Source organism: Myxine glutinosa, chromosome 1 (genome assembly GCF_964187855.1).
Source record: "Myxine glutinosa chromosome 1, kmMyxGlut1.1, whole genome shotgun sequence".
Lineage (NCBI taxonomy): Eukaryota > Metazoa > Chordata > Myxini > Myxiniformes > Myxinidae > Myxine > Myxine glutinosa.
The window spans coordinates 447,915,552-447,932,078 of record NC_136261.1 but is presented as its reverse complement, the minus strand read 5'-3'; the positions used below and the strand labels follow the sequence as shown (position 1 = coordinate 447,932,078).

At 44.5% G+C, this 16,527-nt stretch overlaps 1 protein-coding gene across 1 annotated transcript in view; it reads right to left on the bottom strand.

Annotated features, from left to right (window-relative positions):
* The window catches only part of LOC137418728 (filamin-C), a 96,126-nt gene that overhangs the window by 76,516 nt on the left and 3,083 nt on the right, over positions 1 to 16,527 (bottom strand). The window contains 1 exon segment of the mRNA XM_078770878.1: positions 3,225 to 3,470. Coding sequence (XP_078627004.1) covers positions 3,225 to 3,470 — 246 coding nt within the window.

Below are 16,527 nucleotides of genomic sequence, written 5' to 3'. Positions count from 1 at the left end.
AAAAACTGAACTACCCAAGTCGGAGAACAGAACTTAGTTAAGAGGTAGTGGCGAGACATGCCGACAGGAAGGGGACCAAAGGATTCAGTGTCCGCCAAGAAAATTAAATCAAAGCAAGTGGAAAAGCTTTAAAATGGCGAATCGATAGGAAAACGCCACAAGTCGGATCCTTTATTATTGTAATTGTGTTCCAACAACTTTCAAAATCCCAAAAACCTACAAAACAACAACTACATGGTATTCATAGAACACTTACCCTGCATAGTCAACTTTGTACGAGGAAAATTCTGTTTTTGAAGGTTTTTTTTTTTTTTTTTTTTTTTTTTTTAAATCTTTGATCCAATATGGCTGCCAGACCACGTCAGCAATTAAATCATACATTTAAATTCTCTAATAGAATTGTTGTGCAGATCATGTTGAATAAATTTCAAACTGATCAGACCAAGCGTTGTCCCTGTCAAATTATGACGTCATGATGAAGGCACCAATGACGTCATTAACACTTATTCCCCATGCGGTGTTTTTTGGTTTTTTTTACAATGAGCCACGTTTCAATTTCTTTTTTTTTCATGGAGCGGTTTCAGAGATATTGGTGTAATGTTTTCCAAAATGGCGTCCGTACCATATGACCTATGTCATAATTATGAATAAAATTTTTTTTTATACAAGCAGAGGGGCTCCTACAGTAAAATTTCATGTCAATTGGACCAATGGTTGTTGAGAAAATGAATTGTGCAGACACGCACGCACGCAACCGAATGCCGAACCCTGCTTTTCACTTTGCGACCTCCAGGTAAAAACCAAAGCAGTAATCGATCAAATGGTTCTACCGAGGATTACAAAGCATGAGGTTGATGCATCAAAAGGAAAAAACACCAACGGCTGGCACAGGGTCACATCACAAAATCATGTTAAATCTGGAAGGTAAGGTTTACTGGAAGGTAAAAGTAAAAGGTGATTCAGGTAAAAGGTAATTTAACAGGTAAAGGTAATTCAGGTAAAGGTAAAGGTAAAGGTAAAGGTAAAGGTAAAGGTAAAGGTAAAGGTAAAGGTAACAGGTAAAGGTAAAGGTAATTCAGGTAAAGGTAAAAGGTAAAAGGTAAAAGGTAATCTGGAAGGTAAGGTAAGGAAGGTAAGGAAGGTAAGGTTTACTGGAAGGTAAAAGTAAAAGGTGATTCAATTGTTACACAGTGGGACTGCTGTGGAAAAGCCAACACATTGGGTCAAAGGGCATGGGAGGTAGGAATGAAAAGTTTAAATCCTTACAAAATGGACAGGATTCCAACCTTTGTGCAAAACTCTGGATATTAAATTGCAGCTCCACCCAAGACTTGGGGACATCATGTGCTCGCAGGTAAATGGCACGAGAAATCCAGGAATTTCAGCATCAATAATTGCTAAAGTTAATCCAAGATTGTAAAACTCACCAAACAGATAAACCTAATCTGGAAATGTGACTTGTTACTCAAGACGAGTATAATCTAAACTATACAATGGAGGTCAATAAGGTCACGTGTTCGGGGTCACGACCGCATGGAGGACCCTGACTGATGGTGCAAATATGGTACTTTCTATTTCATACCCATTATACGCAGTTATGTCATCCATCGTCGTACTTGATCAAATATGTCCGATCTCAGACGATATTCATCTACCATGGACATGTTATTCCTACTCAACAATGGATGTTGATACCAAATCTCAGCAAGAGATCGGGGACGTATCTCGAGCATTTGACAGTCTGGCTGGCACCCCACCTTGCTCTCCAAACTGAGTCAACAGATCTCAACGGGACACTCTTAGGTGCTCTTCCTGAGCTGGAGTGCTCCCAATCATAATCCCAATCCTAATCTTAAATGATCTCCCCAAATCGAATGTTCTTGTTATCTCTTTGCTGACGACTCCACCCACTGCTGCGCCATCTCAGATTGGCAGGCGATTACAGCTTCGCGATTGCAGTCACAGTCACTTAATAGTTTTAAACACAAAGGTTGGAACCAAACATGTCCAATTAAAGTTGGGAGTATATATAACTGGAAGTTTTCAGAACTCAAACACCCCCAGAACCCTCATCTGGAGGTCATGTGACCAATCTGTCCACAGCTGCAGTGTACACCACTAGTCTCAATGATTTCCCAAAAGTATCCGCAGCTTAGGAACAGGAAAAAAAAAACAACATCTTTAGCAGAAAATGCCCAATTCATCCCTAACCTGGCCACTACCCCACCTTGCATTACAGAAAATGCCCAATTCATCCCTAACCTGGCCACTACCTCACCTTGCATTACAGAAAATGCCCAATTCATCCCTAACCTGGCCACTACCCCACCTTGCATTACAGAAAATGCCCAATTCATCCCTAACCTGGCCACTACCTCACCTTGCATTACAGAAAATGCCTCGCAGGCCTTTTTGAAAAAAAAGGAGACGGCGGCACCTTTTTTTTTCTTTTTTTTCAAAATGGCCGCCAGGCTCATTTTTCCCAAGATGGTCGCCTGCTTTTTTGTTTCTTTAGATTTGAAATACATGTAGAATGTTTGGGTCCTGACGATCTGTGTTGACAAAATACAACATGTACTGAGTAACATATTAATAAAAGACGAGTAAAAGAGACCATTTCATATATTTGCATACTCGGCTCTCCTTGATCAAATTCCCCACTCGAAAACTCGGCGAAAATATCACTCAGAGTCCGTTTTCCATCATGAACAGACCGAGCATACCACGGCTTAGCGACTTTGCTTGCCGTTCGGATCGAAAAACGAAAACCATGATGAACACAAGTAAAATAATGGAGTGGATAGCAAAAGTGGATCAAATTTATCGAGAAAGTCTGTCTCGAAATCAGAGCATGTAGAAACTACAGCACGCTAGCGCTAACATTCTATAGCACGCTCACACGCTTTGCTAGTCTACAACAACCAGCCGCATATTACTGCCGGACCTGTATGTACATGTATTTGCTAGTCTACAACAACCAGCCGCATATTACTGCCGGACCTGTATGTACGTGCATCACAGATGGGATCATTTTGTGCGAGCGGCCATGAAACAATTATGATGGAGACCATCAAATCGAGAGAGTGAGAAAATTGATTGCTCGCGATCAGTCGAACGATGTTTAAAAAAAGAAGAAAAAAAAAAGGAAAAAAAAAAGGGAGGCGCCCTCGAAAAAGGAAGCGGGCGGGGACGCTAAACATGAATAATTTTTTGTTTGGCCTTACCTGGGGCACAGCTGTCCACAAGAGCACCCAGCGTCCGGCCATTCTGCCAGTCCTTGCTGAAATTGCGCACCGGGATATCCGGAAGCTTGTTCTGGATCCATCCGAACAGACGCTGTTTCGGGGTTTGCTTCTTGGACGTTTCCGCCTCATCCTCCCACACGGGCACGGAGATAGAGTAATGGAGAATCAGCGTCCATACGAGGCCAAGGATCAGCTTCAGATTGCCATCCACAATGGCTTGGCTATCTGGAAGACATGTGACAATGGAGGTGATAAGCCGGAATACACCAAGGCAAGGAGGAAGTGTAAATATTACAGAAAATACTCAATTTAACCCCCAACCTGAACACTACCCCACCTTTCATCATCATGTATTGCATTACAGAAAATGCCCAATTCATCCCCAACCTGGCCACTACCCCACCTTGCATTACAGAAAATGCCCAATTCATCCCTAACCTGGCCACTACCCCACCTTGCATTACAGAAAATGCCCAATTCATCCCTAACCTGGCCACTACCCCACCTTGCATTACAGAAAATGCCCAATTCATCCCCAACCTGACCACTACCCCACCTTGCATTACAGAAAATGCCCAATTCATCCCCAACCTGACCACTACCCCACCTTGCATTACAGAAAATGCCCAATTCATCCCCAACCTGACCACTACCCCACCTTGCATTACAGAAAATGCCCAATTCATCCCCAACCTGACCACTACCCCACCTTGCATCATTGTAAATTGCACAAGTGAGAATCTTTTGCGATTGAACCTCAGTACTATTCTGCTCAATGCTGTTATTGTACCTGTAAAATGGTCACAGGTGCATTTAACTGTACATCACTTTGCCTCACCCCCGTCTACTTTTCCAACTCCATTAACCTGCCTTTCATCCCATAATCCACCACAACACCCCAATACCTGAGTGCAATGCGTAGCTTGACAAAAAGACACCATGGCACCCCCAAGGTAAATGACAGAATGATAACCTCAAACACGGCACGAAAAGCATAAACAAGAGGGTTCATGGAACACCTTTTACCTCTGTCTCAATTAAACACATGGGGAAAAAAAGGCTTTAAACTTGTCTTGCGTTTCAGAGCAAGCCGCCATTTTGTCTGAACCTCAATGTTCCCCAGCACTGAGAATAAGAACGGAACATTTGATTGGTCGGTGTAAAATAGTCACATTTTGGCCAAGTACTGCTAAACAGAATGTCGGTGTAAGTGGCAACAATGCGATTTGTATTCAAGTAAATAATTCGAGCAAAATAAAATAAAACTTTTGAAGACAAACTTTTTACCCCCGTTTTGGCGCCATCTTGTACGCAACCTTATTACCTCCCCAACCAAATGTTAGGTTCTTCACCACCGTTTGCATGTGAACAGGATATATCAAAAAAATATGGATTGATTCGGACAAAACTAGGTGGATAGGTTAGGTGTACGACAATGACAAATAGATTCAATTTTGGTTCAGATCTGGATATGAGGGTTTAAAAAAAAATTTCAACCGATTCTTCACCATCGAGAGATAGGACCAAAAAGTAAATATAGCATAATATTTCAAAAGGTTGTGGACAACGTGTGCCAAAACATGGATTAATTGGTTTGGCTACAAGAACAAGCCGATTAGATTTTGGTTCAGATACGGATATGAAATTTTTTTTTTTAATGATTCTTCACCATTGATGGGACCAAAAACAATATATAGCATGATATTTCAAAAAGTTGGGGTGAACGTGTGCGAAAACTTGATGAATTAGTTGGTTAGGAAACCGGAACAAGCAGATTCCATTTTGGTTCAGATATGAATGAATGAATGAATGAATGATCGTTTTAAGGCCATTTCCCCCGCTGGAGCGGGGGTTAGCCTTGCGGACCCCATGACAATCATGGTTCCCTGTTTGAGGCAATGTTTTTATGGCCGGATGCCCTTCCTGACGCCAACCCTTAGTTGCCTCTTACGATGCGCAGGGATACGGCGTACCTATTCCAAAGCGGGGTACACACCGGGATCATTCATCCCAGCAAGCTGGTACTCAATTTGCCGACCTCGGAAGGATGACAGGCTGAGTCAACCCCCCTGGCGTTAATTTAGCGATCGACCGGGATTCTAACTCAGGATCCGAGGATCCCAAGCCGGCACCCTAACCGCTGAGCCAACACCAGGCTGGTTCACCAGGTTCAGATATGAATGAGCATTATTTAATATTTAAAATGATTCTTCACCATTTATTGATGGGACCAAAAAATATATAGCGTGATATTTCAAAAAGTTGGGGTGAACTTGTGCCAAAACTTGGTGAATGAGTTTGTTAGGAAACCAGAACAAGCAGATTAGATTTTGGTTCAGATACGGATATGATAATTCTTTTTAATTTTTTAAAATGTTTCTTCACCATTGATGAAGCCAAAAACAGTATATAGCAAAATATTTTTTTTAAAGTTGTGGACGACGTGCCAAAACTTGGTGAATGAATTGGTTAGGCTACAAGAACAAGTTGATTCGATTTTGGTTCAGATACAAATCTGGCCCCTCCGTGGATACAAAATCCTGGTGGAGGTACCGATCTACTAAGCGACGTTATAGTTCGACACGTTAATTGTTTGTGTCCCTTTGTGACGTCCCTACAACAGTAACTTTCCTGTTTGGAATGATTTCCCATTTGTTTTCACTCCCACGGGCAGACAGAGCAAAACAATTGCGGCACTCCTCTTCGCATGCACGACCGGTCCGAGATTCCATACAATTTGAGAAATCCAGAGCCAAAGTAAACTGCAGGTGCAATGTTCCATATCATATTCCATATCATATTCGATATCATATTCGATATCATATTCCATATCATATTCCATTGAAATCAAGTAATTCGATCAGACTGAAGTCTGTACACAGACAAAGTGAACAAATTGCTTAACCGCACGGGTTAAAGATTGATAAGATGCAGCACAAGGTGCTCAACCAATCAAACGTGCACAAGGTGCTCAATCAAACGTGCACAAGGTGCTCAACCAATCAAACGTGCACAAGGTGCTCAACCAATCAAACGTGCACAAGGTACTCAACCAATCAAACGTGCACAAGGTGCTCAACCAAACGACAAAAGCACACAATGTTAATCCAAACTCGGAACTAAGCAAAAGGAAATGGATTTGCTTCATGGAGCGGCATCTACAATCGTGGAACAAATGGTGGACCTCAGGTTGGCGGTTAAAACACGTGCCCAATGGTCACCCTGTGGTTCAGACGAAACGAATTATCAGTAGACTTGTCGGCTCAGGCCTTTATCCAATGATGCACAGCATGGCTTCAGTTCCAGACTTCCTGTGGGCACATGACCGAGGAGATACCTTATCACACAGACGTTCCACCGTTACGCTAACGGAGCAATGGTAGACCAGGAAATGACTCCATCAAGCAATGGAACAACTATGAAGAGACTTATGAATCAAAATTGTTCCCGTTTTAACTCGTTTCACCAAAGCTAACACCACCAGCCCCATTTTACAACTCGAGGGTCATGACCATTCCCACACACCACCTCCCTCATCCCCATCTTGCACTTCCACCCAGTAAAGAGGAACATGGAGCATTTCACAAGCTCAGGAGTCAAGGACATGCCGTCTCATCCAAAAGGAAAGGATGACTTCACAAATAAACGATGGAATTTTAAAACAAACTGAAGCACAATGGTCACTATCCAACAAGCATGTTCCACTGAAGTTTGCATTGCACAGAAAGATCTGGTGACAGTCACGTGGTCACGGTTTATCTGCACGAGCAGATTAGGTTGGGTGGGGCAGGGTGTGGTGAGACCAGCAACAGGAAGCCAAGAAATCGTTCACTGAACAACAGGAGAGAAAAAAAACGACGAGACAAACACAATTTGCAGGAAATCAACACCACCACGGGGAATATGAGCAGAACCTTACCCTAACCACCACCTTTACCCTTTAGACCATTTCAATTACTGTTGGAGGAAATGTTACGTTTTCAAAATTCAAACTTCAAAACTTGGAATGGAAGAGCACTCCAAAAATCCCAATGAATCACTCCAGCGTATAGTCCACATGGGTGCACCCTGCACCCCCGATAATCTCAATCAATAACTCCCAGGGTAACGTCTACGTGGGTGCACCCTGCACCCCCGATAATCTCAATCAATAACTCCCAGGGTAACGTCTACGTGGGTGCACCCTGCACCCCCGATAATCTCAATCAATAACTCCCAGGGTATAGTCTACGTGGGTGCACCCTCCAGCCCCTATAATCCCAATCAATAACTCCCAGGGTATAGTCTACATGGGTGCACCCTCCACCCCCTATAATCCCAATGAATAACTCCCAGGGTATAGTCTACGTGGGTGCACCCTCCAGCCCCTATAATCCCAATCAATAACTCCCAGGGTATAGTCTACATGGGTGCACCCTCCACCCCCTATAATCTCAATGAATAACTCCCAGGGTATCGTCTACGTGGGTGCACCCTCCACCCCCTACAATCTCAATCAATAACTCCCAGGGTATAGTCCACATGGGTGCACCCTCCACCCCCTATAATCTCAATGAATAACTCCCAGGGTATCGTCTACGTGGGTGCACCCTCCACCCCCTACAATCTCAATCAATAACTCCCAGGGTATAGTCCACATGGGTGCACCCTCCACCCGCTATAATCTCAAACAATAACTCTCAGGGTGGAGTCTACGTGGGTGCACCTCCCTGTAATCCCAAACATTAACCCCCAGGGTGTAGTCTACATGGGTTTCCCCCTCCATCCCCTATAATCCCAATCAATAACTCCCAGGGTATAGTCTTCAGGGGTACACACCATACAATGCCAATTTGCACTACATCGTGAACAAGGGATACTGATGGGTAAGCAGGAGGCACATCAGTTCCTGGGCACATCTCAGCATGCGAAGGCACGTTCTGCACCCCGGGCATGCAGCCCAGGTGCCAATCCCAGGGCGGTTAAGATAAAACGGTAAGCCATCTGTAAACACTATTGTCATAGTTGCACAAAAGTAAAGTTAAAGAACAGGGGCAAGTTCGCAATACGAGACCAAGGAAGGAAATTTCACAATTTCTCTCCAACGTGCCACTACTTCCCAACATGAGGGCACGACCTAGGTGTGGTCTCTGGCACACAAGGGGATCAGTGGAAGAAGGCAACACGTTCCACATTCCAACAACAGTTCACTACACTCAAACATGCCTCCCAATAAAGTGTGAATTGGTGAGCAGAGCACGTTAGGCCGCAGGCTTCGATTATGAGCTGAACTAGGGGAGCGAAGAACAACTCGGTATTCGATCAGAGAGGAGTTCACTTCCAGGGCGAGGCCTCATGACAACACAAAAGGCTTCAGTTTGAAAAACAAAATCCCTCGTTCATAAAAGGTTGGGGAACAGTAAATGGACAGCTCGTTACCAGCAATACAAAACAGGTTCACAAGCTTCACATTCCATCCCTAAGGGCAGGTATGATACCTGTAACAGCAAATACAGGCACAAGCAGCAGAAAGAGCGGTGGAAGGAGCAACCGGGGCCTGGATCTGAAAAGCATCTTCAAATCATCCACAAAAATCTTCCTCAAAAGAAATAATTCGTGTTGGAGCCAAGACGCGTGAATGACGATCAAATTGTGGACCCGGCGGACATCTTGACAACAGGGCGGTAGATAGTCGGCCGATCTGCGGTGGTCACTCGTGCACCGAAACCGCATCAATTTGAGGAAACTAACCAACGAAGTGAATTTTTTTAAATTTTTGTATACCAAGTCGAGGCTTGTGTAAAAGCCAACACATACAACATATAATAAAGGGAGCAGGAGAGAGGGAAGAACAACAGCAGTACAGAACAGGGGCATTGGGAGATCTGGGGAAGGGTAGTGGTACACGGGATAAAGAAGAAGATGGGCAGAACAAGGACTTTCAAGAAAGAAAGCGGACCTTGGTGGTGGATTTAAAAAATTCAACGTTTTGGATGAGGGAGGCCAAGAGATGGTGGTGAACAGCCGTTTTAAAGACCTGGAGGGAGGAGTGGGATTGAAGAGCGAGGGATTTTGTTCCAGAAGCGGGAGAAAGAGGAATGAAGGAGTGAAGGTGAGCAGAGAGCTTAGATTTTGGCAGTTTCACCTGAAGAGGGTTGCTGGCAGATCTTATGGCAGGAATATTTGTGGGACAGAGCCCAGAGAGAGAGAGAGCAAGGCCGGAGAGGATTCGGTGGAAGACAAACGTTACCATGAATTTGTGTTTTCAGAAAGTTTTCACAACCCTTGATTTTTCTCACATTTTGAGTTAAAGCTTGAATTTAAAATTGAACAAGTTGAGATTTTTTTGTCACTGATCTACACACGATACCTCACAATGTCAACGTGGAATGTGTTTTTTTTAACAAAATAATTAGAAATGAAACAAATATCCAATTTACACAAGTATTCAGCCCCTGAATCAATACACGTAGAAGCGCCTTTGTCAGCGATTACAGCCTCGAATCTTCTTGCGCATGTTTATCAGCTTTGCACATCTGGATTTGGAGAGTTCCGCCCTTTCCCCCTTGCAGATTTGCTCAAGCTCTGTCACGTTGGATGGAACTGTCAGTGAACAGGACACTTCAAGTCTTTCCACAGATTCTCAATGGGATTAAAGTCTGGGCTTTGACTGGGCCACTCAAGGACTTTCACGTACTTGTTCTGAAGCCATTCCAGAATTTGCTTTATGCTTGGGGTCATTGTCCTGTTGGAACATAAATCTTCACCAGAGTCTAACGTCTGTTGCACTATGAAGCAGGTTCTCCTCAAGGATTTACCTGTATTTGGCTCCATTCATTGTTCCATCTATCCTTACAAGTCTCCCAGTCCTCGCCGCTGAAAAGCATCCCCATAGCACGATGCGGCCACCACCATGTTTCACGGTAGGGATGGTGGAACCAACATCACAGTGGAAGTGCGAGAGGACGACGAGACGCGTTCTTAAATATTTAATGTACTCCAAACCAAGGTAGGTGTACCACCGAGAGGGTTGTAATCCGATTGTCACAGACAAAAGTTGCTCACAAAAGATCATACATTGTGGTACAATCATCTGACAAAAGTGGCCTCTAATTGGAAAGATGCAAACATTGCACAAGTGAAGTGGCATGCAATGTCGGAAATTGGTACAAACTACTGTCTCAGATTATGCCAACTGGTGATTATTTCACCCCCAGGAGTACCTCTGGCTACGGCTTCCTCTCCGCTCCCACCTTTTGTTCATGTGTTCTGTACCGTCCTCCAAACAGTGATGACTCCATTTACATGTCGCTGTCTGACATGGACCAACTTCTATCAACTCATCCCAACTCTCTTCCTCATATGTGGCGACTTCAACTGTCATCATGCCAGCTGGCTGGGTGTGGGTAACTCACCAACCATAGCACCTCAGCAAAGGACTTCTGCGACTCATTAGGACTGACACAATCTGTCAATTTCCTGACCCGGATCTCAGCCAATGGTGTATCTTCTCTTTTAGACTTGGTTATGACAAACTTCCCTGCAAATGTCTGCTGCTCTTCTTCTGCCCCAATCGGTTCTTCTGATCATGTGCTTGTTAAAGTGGAGATCTCTCTGGCCATTCTCAGAGAGCCTCCTCAGCATCGCCGAGTCTGGCATTTCACACAGGCCGACTGGCACGGTCTGCAAGCAGCCATCAATCATCTGGACTGGTCTCCCATCTCTACCGCCTCTGACATCAATTCTTCCTGGGAATTCTTCCAAAGCAAACTGCTCTCTCTCATGCACAGATTTATCCCATCTCTTCTTCAGTCGTCTTACCCTTCCTCCTGTCCATGGTACATTGAATCTTTTGGTGAGGCAGTTGCCCTGAAACAACTTGCCTTTGCCTCTTCGAAGGCAAATCCAACTGAAGGCAATCAGTTCCTTCCACCAAGTTCGGAACAAGTGTGTCTACCCTCAGGAGTGCCAGGAAGCACTCTCTCTCTCTCCACACTCAAGAATGAACTCTCAAACCTGTCTCCTTCCTCTAAATCCTGGTGACGTCTGGTCAAATCCGTTTCTGGTGTTTGTTCCTCCTCCATCCCCTTCCTCACCTCAAATGGCTACACAGTTGACACCGCACGTGACAAAGCCAAATGCCTCAACTCTGTGTTTGCCTCAAAATCTTGTGTCCCAAACCCATCTCTCTCTGTTCCCACCTTACCCAGTCGACCCCAACTGCTCCTGGACTCTGTCCTCTCCTGACAAGGTGGAGAAGTTTTTGTCAAACCTCGACTCTGATTCTCCAACTGGAGCAGACGGCATCAGCGCACAGGTCCTAAAATCCTGCTCTGCCGCTCTATCTCACCCTCTCTCTGTTCTTTTCACCCTCTTTTGCTCAAGGTCATCTGCCGCTTACCGCTTTACATTACCGCTTTACACAAAAAAGGTGCAAAAACAGATCCTTGCAACTACAGACCAACCAGCCTGCTCCCAATCATCAGCAAAGTCATGGAATCCATCATTGCTTCGGATATCAAATCCTTTCTCATCTCCAATGGCTTGATCTCCGATCAATTTGGATTCAAACCAGGTCATTCTACTCTGGACGTGTTGCTTCTGCTGTCAACAATGGATGGAGGTCCTCAATGCCAAACAGGAAATCAGAGCTGTCTCCTTCGACATATCACTTGCCTTCGATACGGTCTGGCACCCAGCACTGCTCTACAAACTCTCCTCCTATGGTATCCATGGAAATCCACGCTTGGCTTGCGGACTTCCTCTCTGGTCGTAGTCAATGTGTGGCCCTGAATGGATTTCTCTCATCTCCCCTTCCTGTTCTGGCTGGAGTTCCCCAAGGGTAGTGTTCTGGGTCGTGCTTTTTCTGGTCTTCATCAATGATCTCTCCGACTCTCTGGAAAATCCTCCCGATCTCTTTGCTGATGACTCCTCTCTGCCGCTCCATTCCTCATCTCTCAGATTGGCAGCCTGCAGCCTCACTCTGCAGACCTGGACAAAATCAGACTGGTCAAACAAGTGGAACATGTCTTTCAATCCTGACAAATCTCACACTAACGATGTCCCTCCGAAAAGACCGACTGGAAAACCCTCCCATCTACTTTCTCAACAACCCTCTCCAAAAAATTCTGTCGCTCAAACTTTTGGGTCTCACTATCTGCCATGATCTTTCGTGGGAAAACCACATTTCCAAGCTGGCCTCCAAAGCCAGTCGCCGACTGGGCATCTTCCGTCGTGTGAAGTCCTTCCTTGGCACACCTGAGCTCCTCACCACATACAAGGCTTTCATCCGCAGCTCAATGGAATACTGTTACCCCCCCCCCCCCCCCTCTGGGCCTGTGCTCCTGCCTCAAACCTAGCTCGGCTTCACGCTGTTAAGCCAAAGCTTTCAGAATCATTGGAATCTCTTGCGATGAAGCTAACTCCGAGGGCCTTTCACTCACTCACCGCAGGCAGGTTTGGTTGTCTTTGTCTTCTACCGACTCCTCTCCGGCATATTCCGACAGGTCACACAAGATCTGTCAGCAACCCTCTTATGGTTAAACTGCCAAAATCTAGGCTCTCTCCTCACCTTCACTCCTTCATTCCCCCCACCTCTGGAAGAACAAACTCCCCCACTCCCTTCAATCCCACTCCTCCCTCCAGGTCTTTAAAACAGCTGTTCACCACCATCTTATCTTCCCCCATCCAAAACCTTGATCTTTTCTATCCCCGCTAATTCACCCCAAATACACTTTTTCGAAATTCCAACTTCTTTCCTGGAGGTCCTTGCAGTGTCCATATGTTTTATACCTCTGCCCCCCCCCCCCAAGCCCTGTCCCTCACACATTTCTCCCGATGTCCCTGCTCTCAAATGTTGTGTTTGTGTCCTTCCCCCTCCCCCCATCTTGTCAACTGCTCCCCTTATTTTGTGTTTTATGTGTCGGTTTGACTGATTAATGTTAGCTCTTTCACGAGCTTCGATCTTGTATACAAAAAAAAAGAAAAAAAGAAAAAGAAAAAAAAAGTGTACAAGCCAGACGTCACCAAGGAAGGTGATCGATCCAAAGAACAATGCAGGAAGTTTGCCATCTGCCATTTTCAGAATAATTGGATCAACCACCGGTCCAGCACTTTTATAGGATCACACTTCGTAGAAACTAGTGAGTCGATAAGCAAAGGACAAGGTTCAAGAAATGTTCATTCACATGTTGGACCTTGGAATAGCTTGCATCCAACGAATCCTGTAAAAGTTGCTCAACGACCACGCCAGGCAACCATAGTTACCGTTAACAGCGACAATTGTGGAATGATTTACGTTGAAACAGCAGAGGTAGAATGATACCGTGACAAGACAGCTAGGCCACAAATTTAAATCGATAGGTCGGATCCGATGGGCAAGTTCATCTATCGGAATAAGGAGCACGCAATATGGTTTTGGTGAGTTTTTGATTATGATTATTATTTATTTATCTATCATTCCATCAGACTTCCTGCCTCTTCCCTGGTCAATTGACTCAGTTGAAAATCCTCTTACAAACCAGTCATCAGTCTTCAGTCTTCCACCATGCACCAAAAGCCACATATCTGGAGACCTCCAGTACCTTGGAATAAGAGCAATGATTCCCCCTTTCAAGACAATGATCTATGCAAGGTGAGGCCACATCAGGTAATTGCACCAAATCAAAAACAGGTTCTCAACTTGGTACCTCAGGAAAAATACACATGAAAGAAATATGGGATAAACTGATTAGTTATTTCCACAATTAGGAGAGAAATACCGCAATTTGATTAGGTATTTGTTGGAGAGTTCAATCTTCAATTGCAAGGCAAGATATGAAAAATGCCGGAGGGATTAGCGGCATCAAAACCCAGTCTCGGAGAGCCAGACAAAGCCATTTGGTGCAAATATTCACAGCAACCACAAAGAAACTGCCTGGTCGGTACACACGGCAAGCATAGTCTCGAGCGATAAACCAGGGGCACCAGAACTGGCACGTAAATTAGAGGTCTCCATGGGCGACAAAGGCAACCGCCATTCGATGGACCTGTGGAGGCCGCAGATAACACCAGAGCTCAGGCAGAAAGTCCAAAATATGTTATACAATCGCTTTCTGCATTACACTTACACATCCATTCGAAATAATCATAAGAATAATCATAAGAATAATAGGCCAATTTGGGTTTGCTCGTTCAAATCCGATGGCTCAATCCTCTAATTTGTCCAACGTTCTTCAACTCAGCTGTTTACGCCCCCTCATTAGCCTCCTATCCCCATTCCTTTTGTCCTGCTGCCTCCTGGTCCATTCAGTGTTTCTCTTCCACGAGCCTCGACTAACATTTTTTAAAAGGGCGACTAACTTCTTATGTCACATTAAAGTAAACCAAGGTCTACTCTCATCTGTCCCAAAAGCAAACGGCATGTACAAACTCCACCAGCCAGAGATCACAAATTAAACAAAGAAAGAACAAGCTTGTTATAAAACGACGGGCTCACTAATTAGTAAACAGGGAAGCACCGGATGAGAGGGAGAACAATCACAGCCAAACGGCACACATGGAATGTTTGAATCAATTAAACTAGTAGCACATGTAACATCATTATTTTCACTCAACACCAAGTCGATAGTTACAATATTGTTCACAATAGTCTTGCAGTGGTCAGTCCTGCACCACTTGCCCAAGATCAGCAATAGTCATCCCAAGCGTAGATACTGGTCTCGGAGGAAAGTTCAGCAATAGCCATCCCAAGCACAGATACTGGTCTCGGAAGAAAGTTCAGCAATAGTCATCCCAAGCACAGATACTTGTCTCGGGGGGAAAGCTCAGCAATGGTCATCCCAAGCACAGATACTGGTCTCGGAGGAAAGTTCAGCAATAGCCATCCCAAGCACAGATACTGGTCTCAGAGGAAAGTTCAGCAATGGTCATCCCAAGCACAGATACTGGTCTCAGAGGAAAGTTCAGCAATAGTCATCCCAAGCACAGATACTGGTCTCGGAAGAAAGTTCAGCAATAGCCATCCCAAGCACAGATACTGGTCTCAGAGGAAAGTTCAGCAATGGTCATCCCAAGCACAGATACTGGTCTCAGAGGAAAGTTCAGCAATAGTCATCCCAAGCACAGATACTGGTCTCGGAAGAAAGTTCAGCAATAGTCATCCCAAGCACAGATACTGGTCTCGGGGGGAAAGCTCAGCAATGGTCATCCCAAGCACAGATACTGGTCTCGGAGGAAAGTTCAGCAATAGCCATCCCAAGCACAGATATTGGTCTCGGAGGAAAGTTCAGCAATGGTCATCCCAAGCACAGATACTGGTCTCGGAGGAAAGTTCAGCAATGGTCATCCCAAGCACAGATACTGGTCTCGGAGGAAAGTTCAGCAATAGCCATCCCAAGCACAGATATTGGTCTCGGAGGAAAGTTCAGCAATGGTCATCCCAAGCACAGATACTGGTCTTGGAGGAAAGTTCAGCAATAGAAATCCCAAGCACAGAAACTGGTCTCGGAGGAAAGTTCAGCAATAATCATCCCAAGCACAGATACTGGTCTCTGAGGAAAGTAGTTTCAATCTTCCCGATTTTCTGTCACAGCTTCATTTGCCAGGTCAGATATTTCATCAGTTCTGAACTGAAGAGCAGAGTCACTTACAAGCTTTCCCAACTCAAACAAATTGTATGTGAACCATTAGGAATTTCCTTGGACATGTCTCCATAAAGATTTATTACATACTTTGCGGAAAGAATCGCCAAAACCATCCATCCTCGTTCACATACTTTGTGGTGGAAACCAACATCCACCTTATCAAAACAGAATGTTACAGCCACACATACCCAAGAGAGGATTACCCTTCACACACTTCTACTCACCCACAAATAACAAACCAAAGATAAATCAATCAACCACAAAACGAACCTTTAAACAACTCACAAAGCCAAGCTGTACATTCACAACTCAAACAGAACCACAAAGTCAAGGATTAACAATAACTAAAACAAAACGACTACCATTGTATGAATGAACAAGACACAAAACTACAACCATTGTGTGAATGAACAAGAAATAAAACAAAATTACGAACAGTGAGTGGACAAGGCATAAACAAAACAAAATGTGAGTCGACAAGGCACAAAGACTAATAAATGTGCGAGTCGACAAGGCATAAACAAAACAAAATGCGTGAGTGGACAAGGCATAAACAAAACAAAATGTGTGAGTGGACAAGGCACAAAGACTAATAAATGTGCGAGTCGACAAGGCATAAACAAAACAAAATGTGTGTGTGGACAAGGCACAAAGACTAATAAATGTGCGAGTCGACAAGG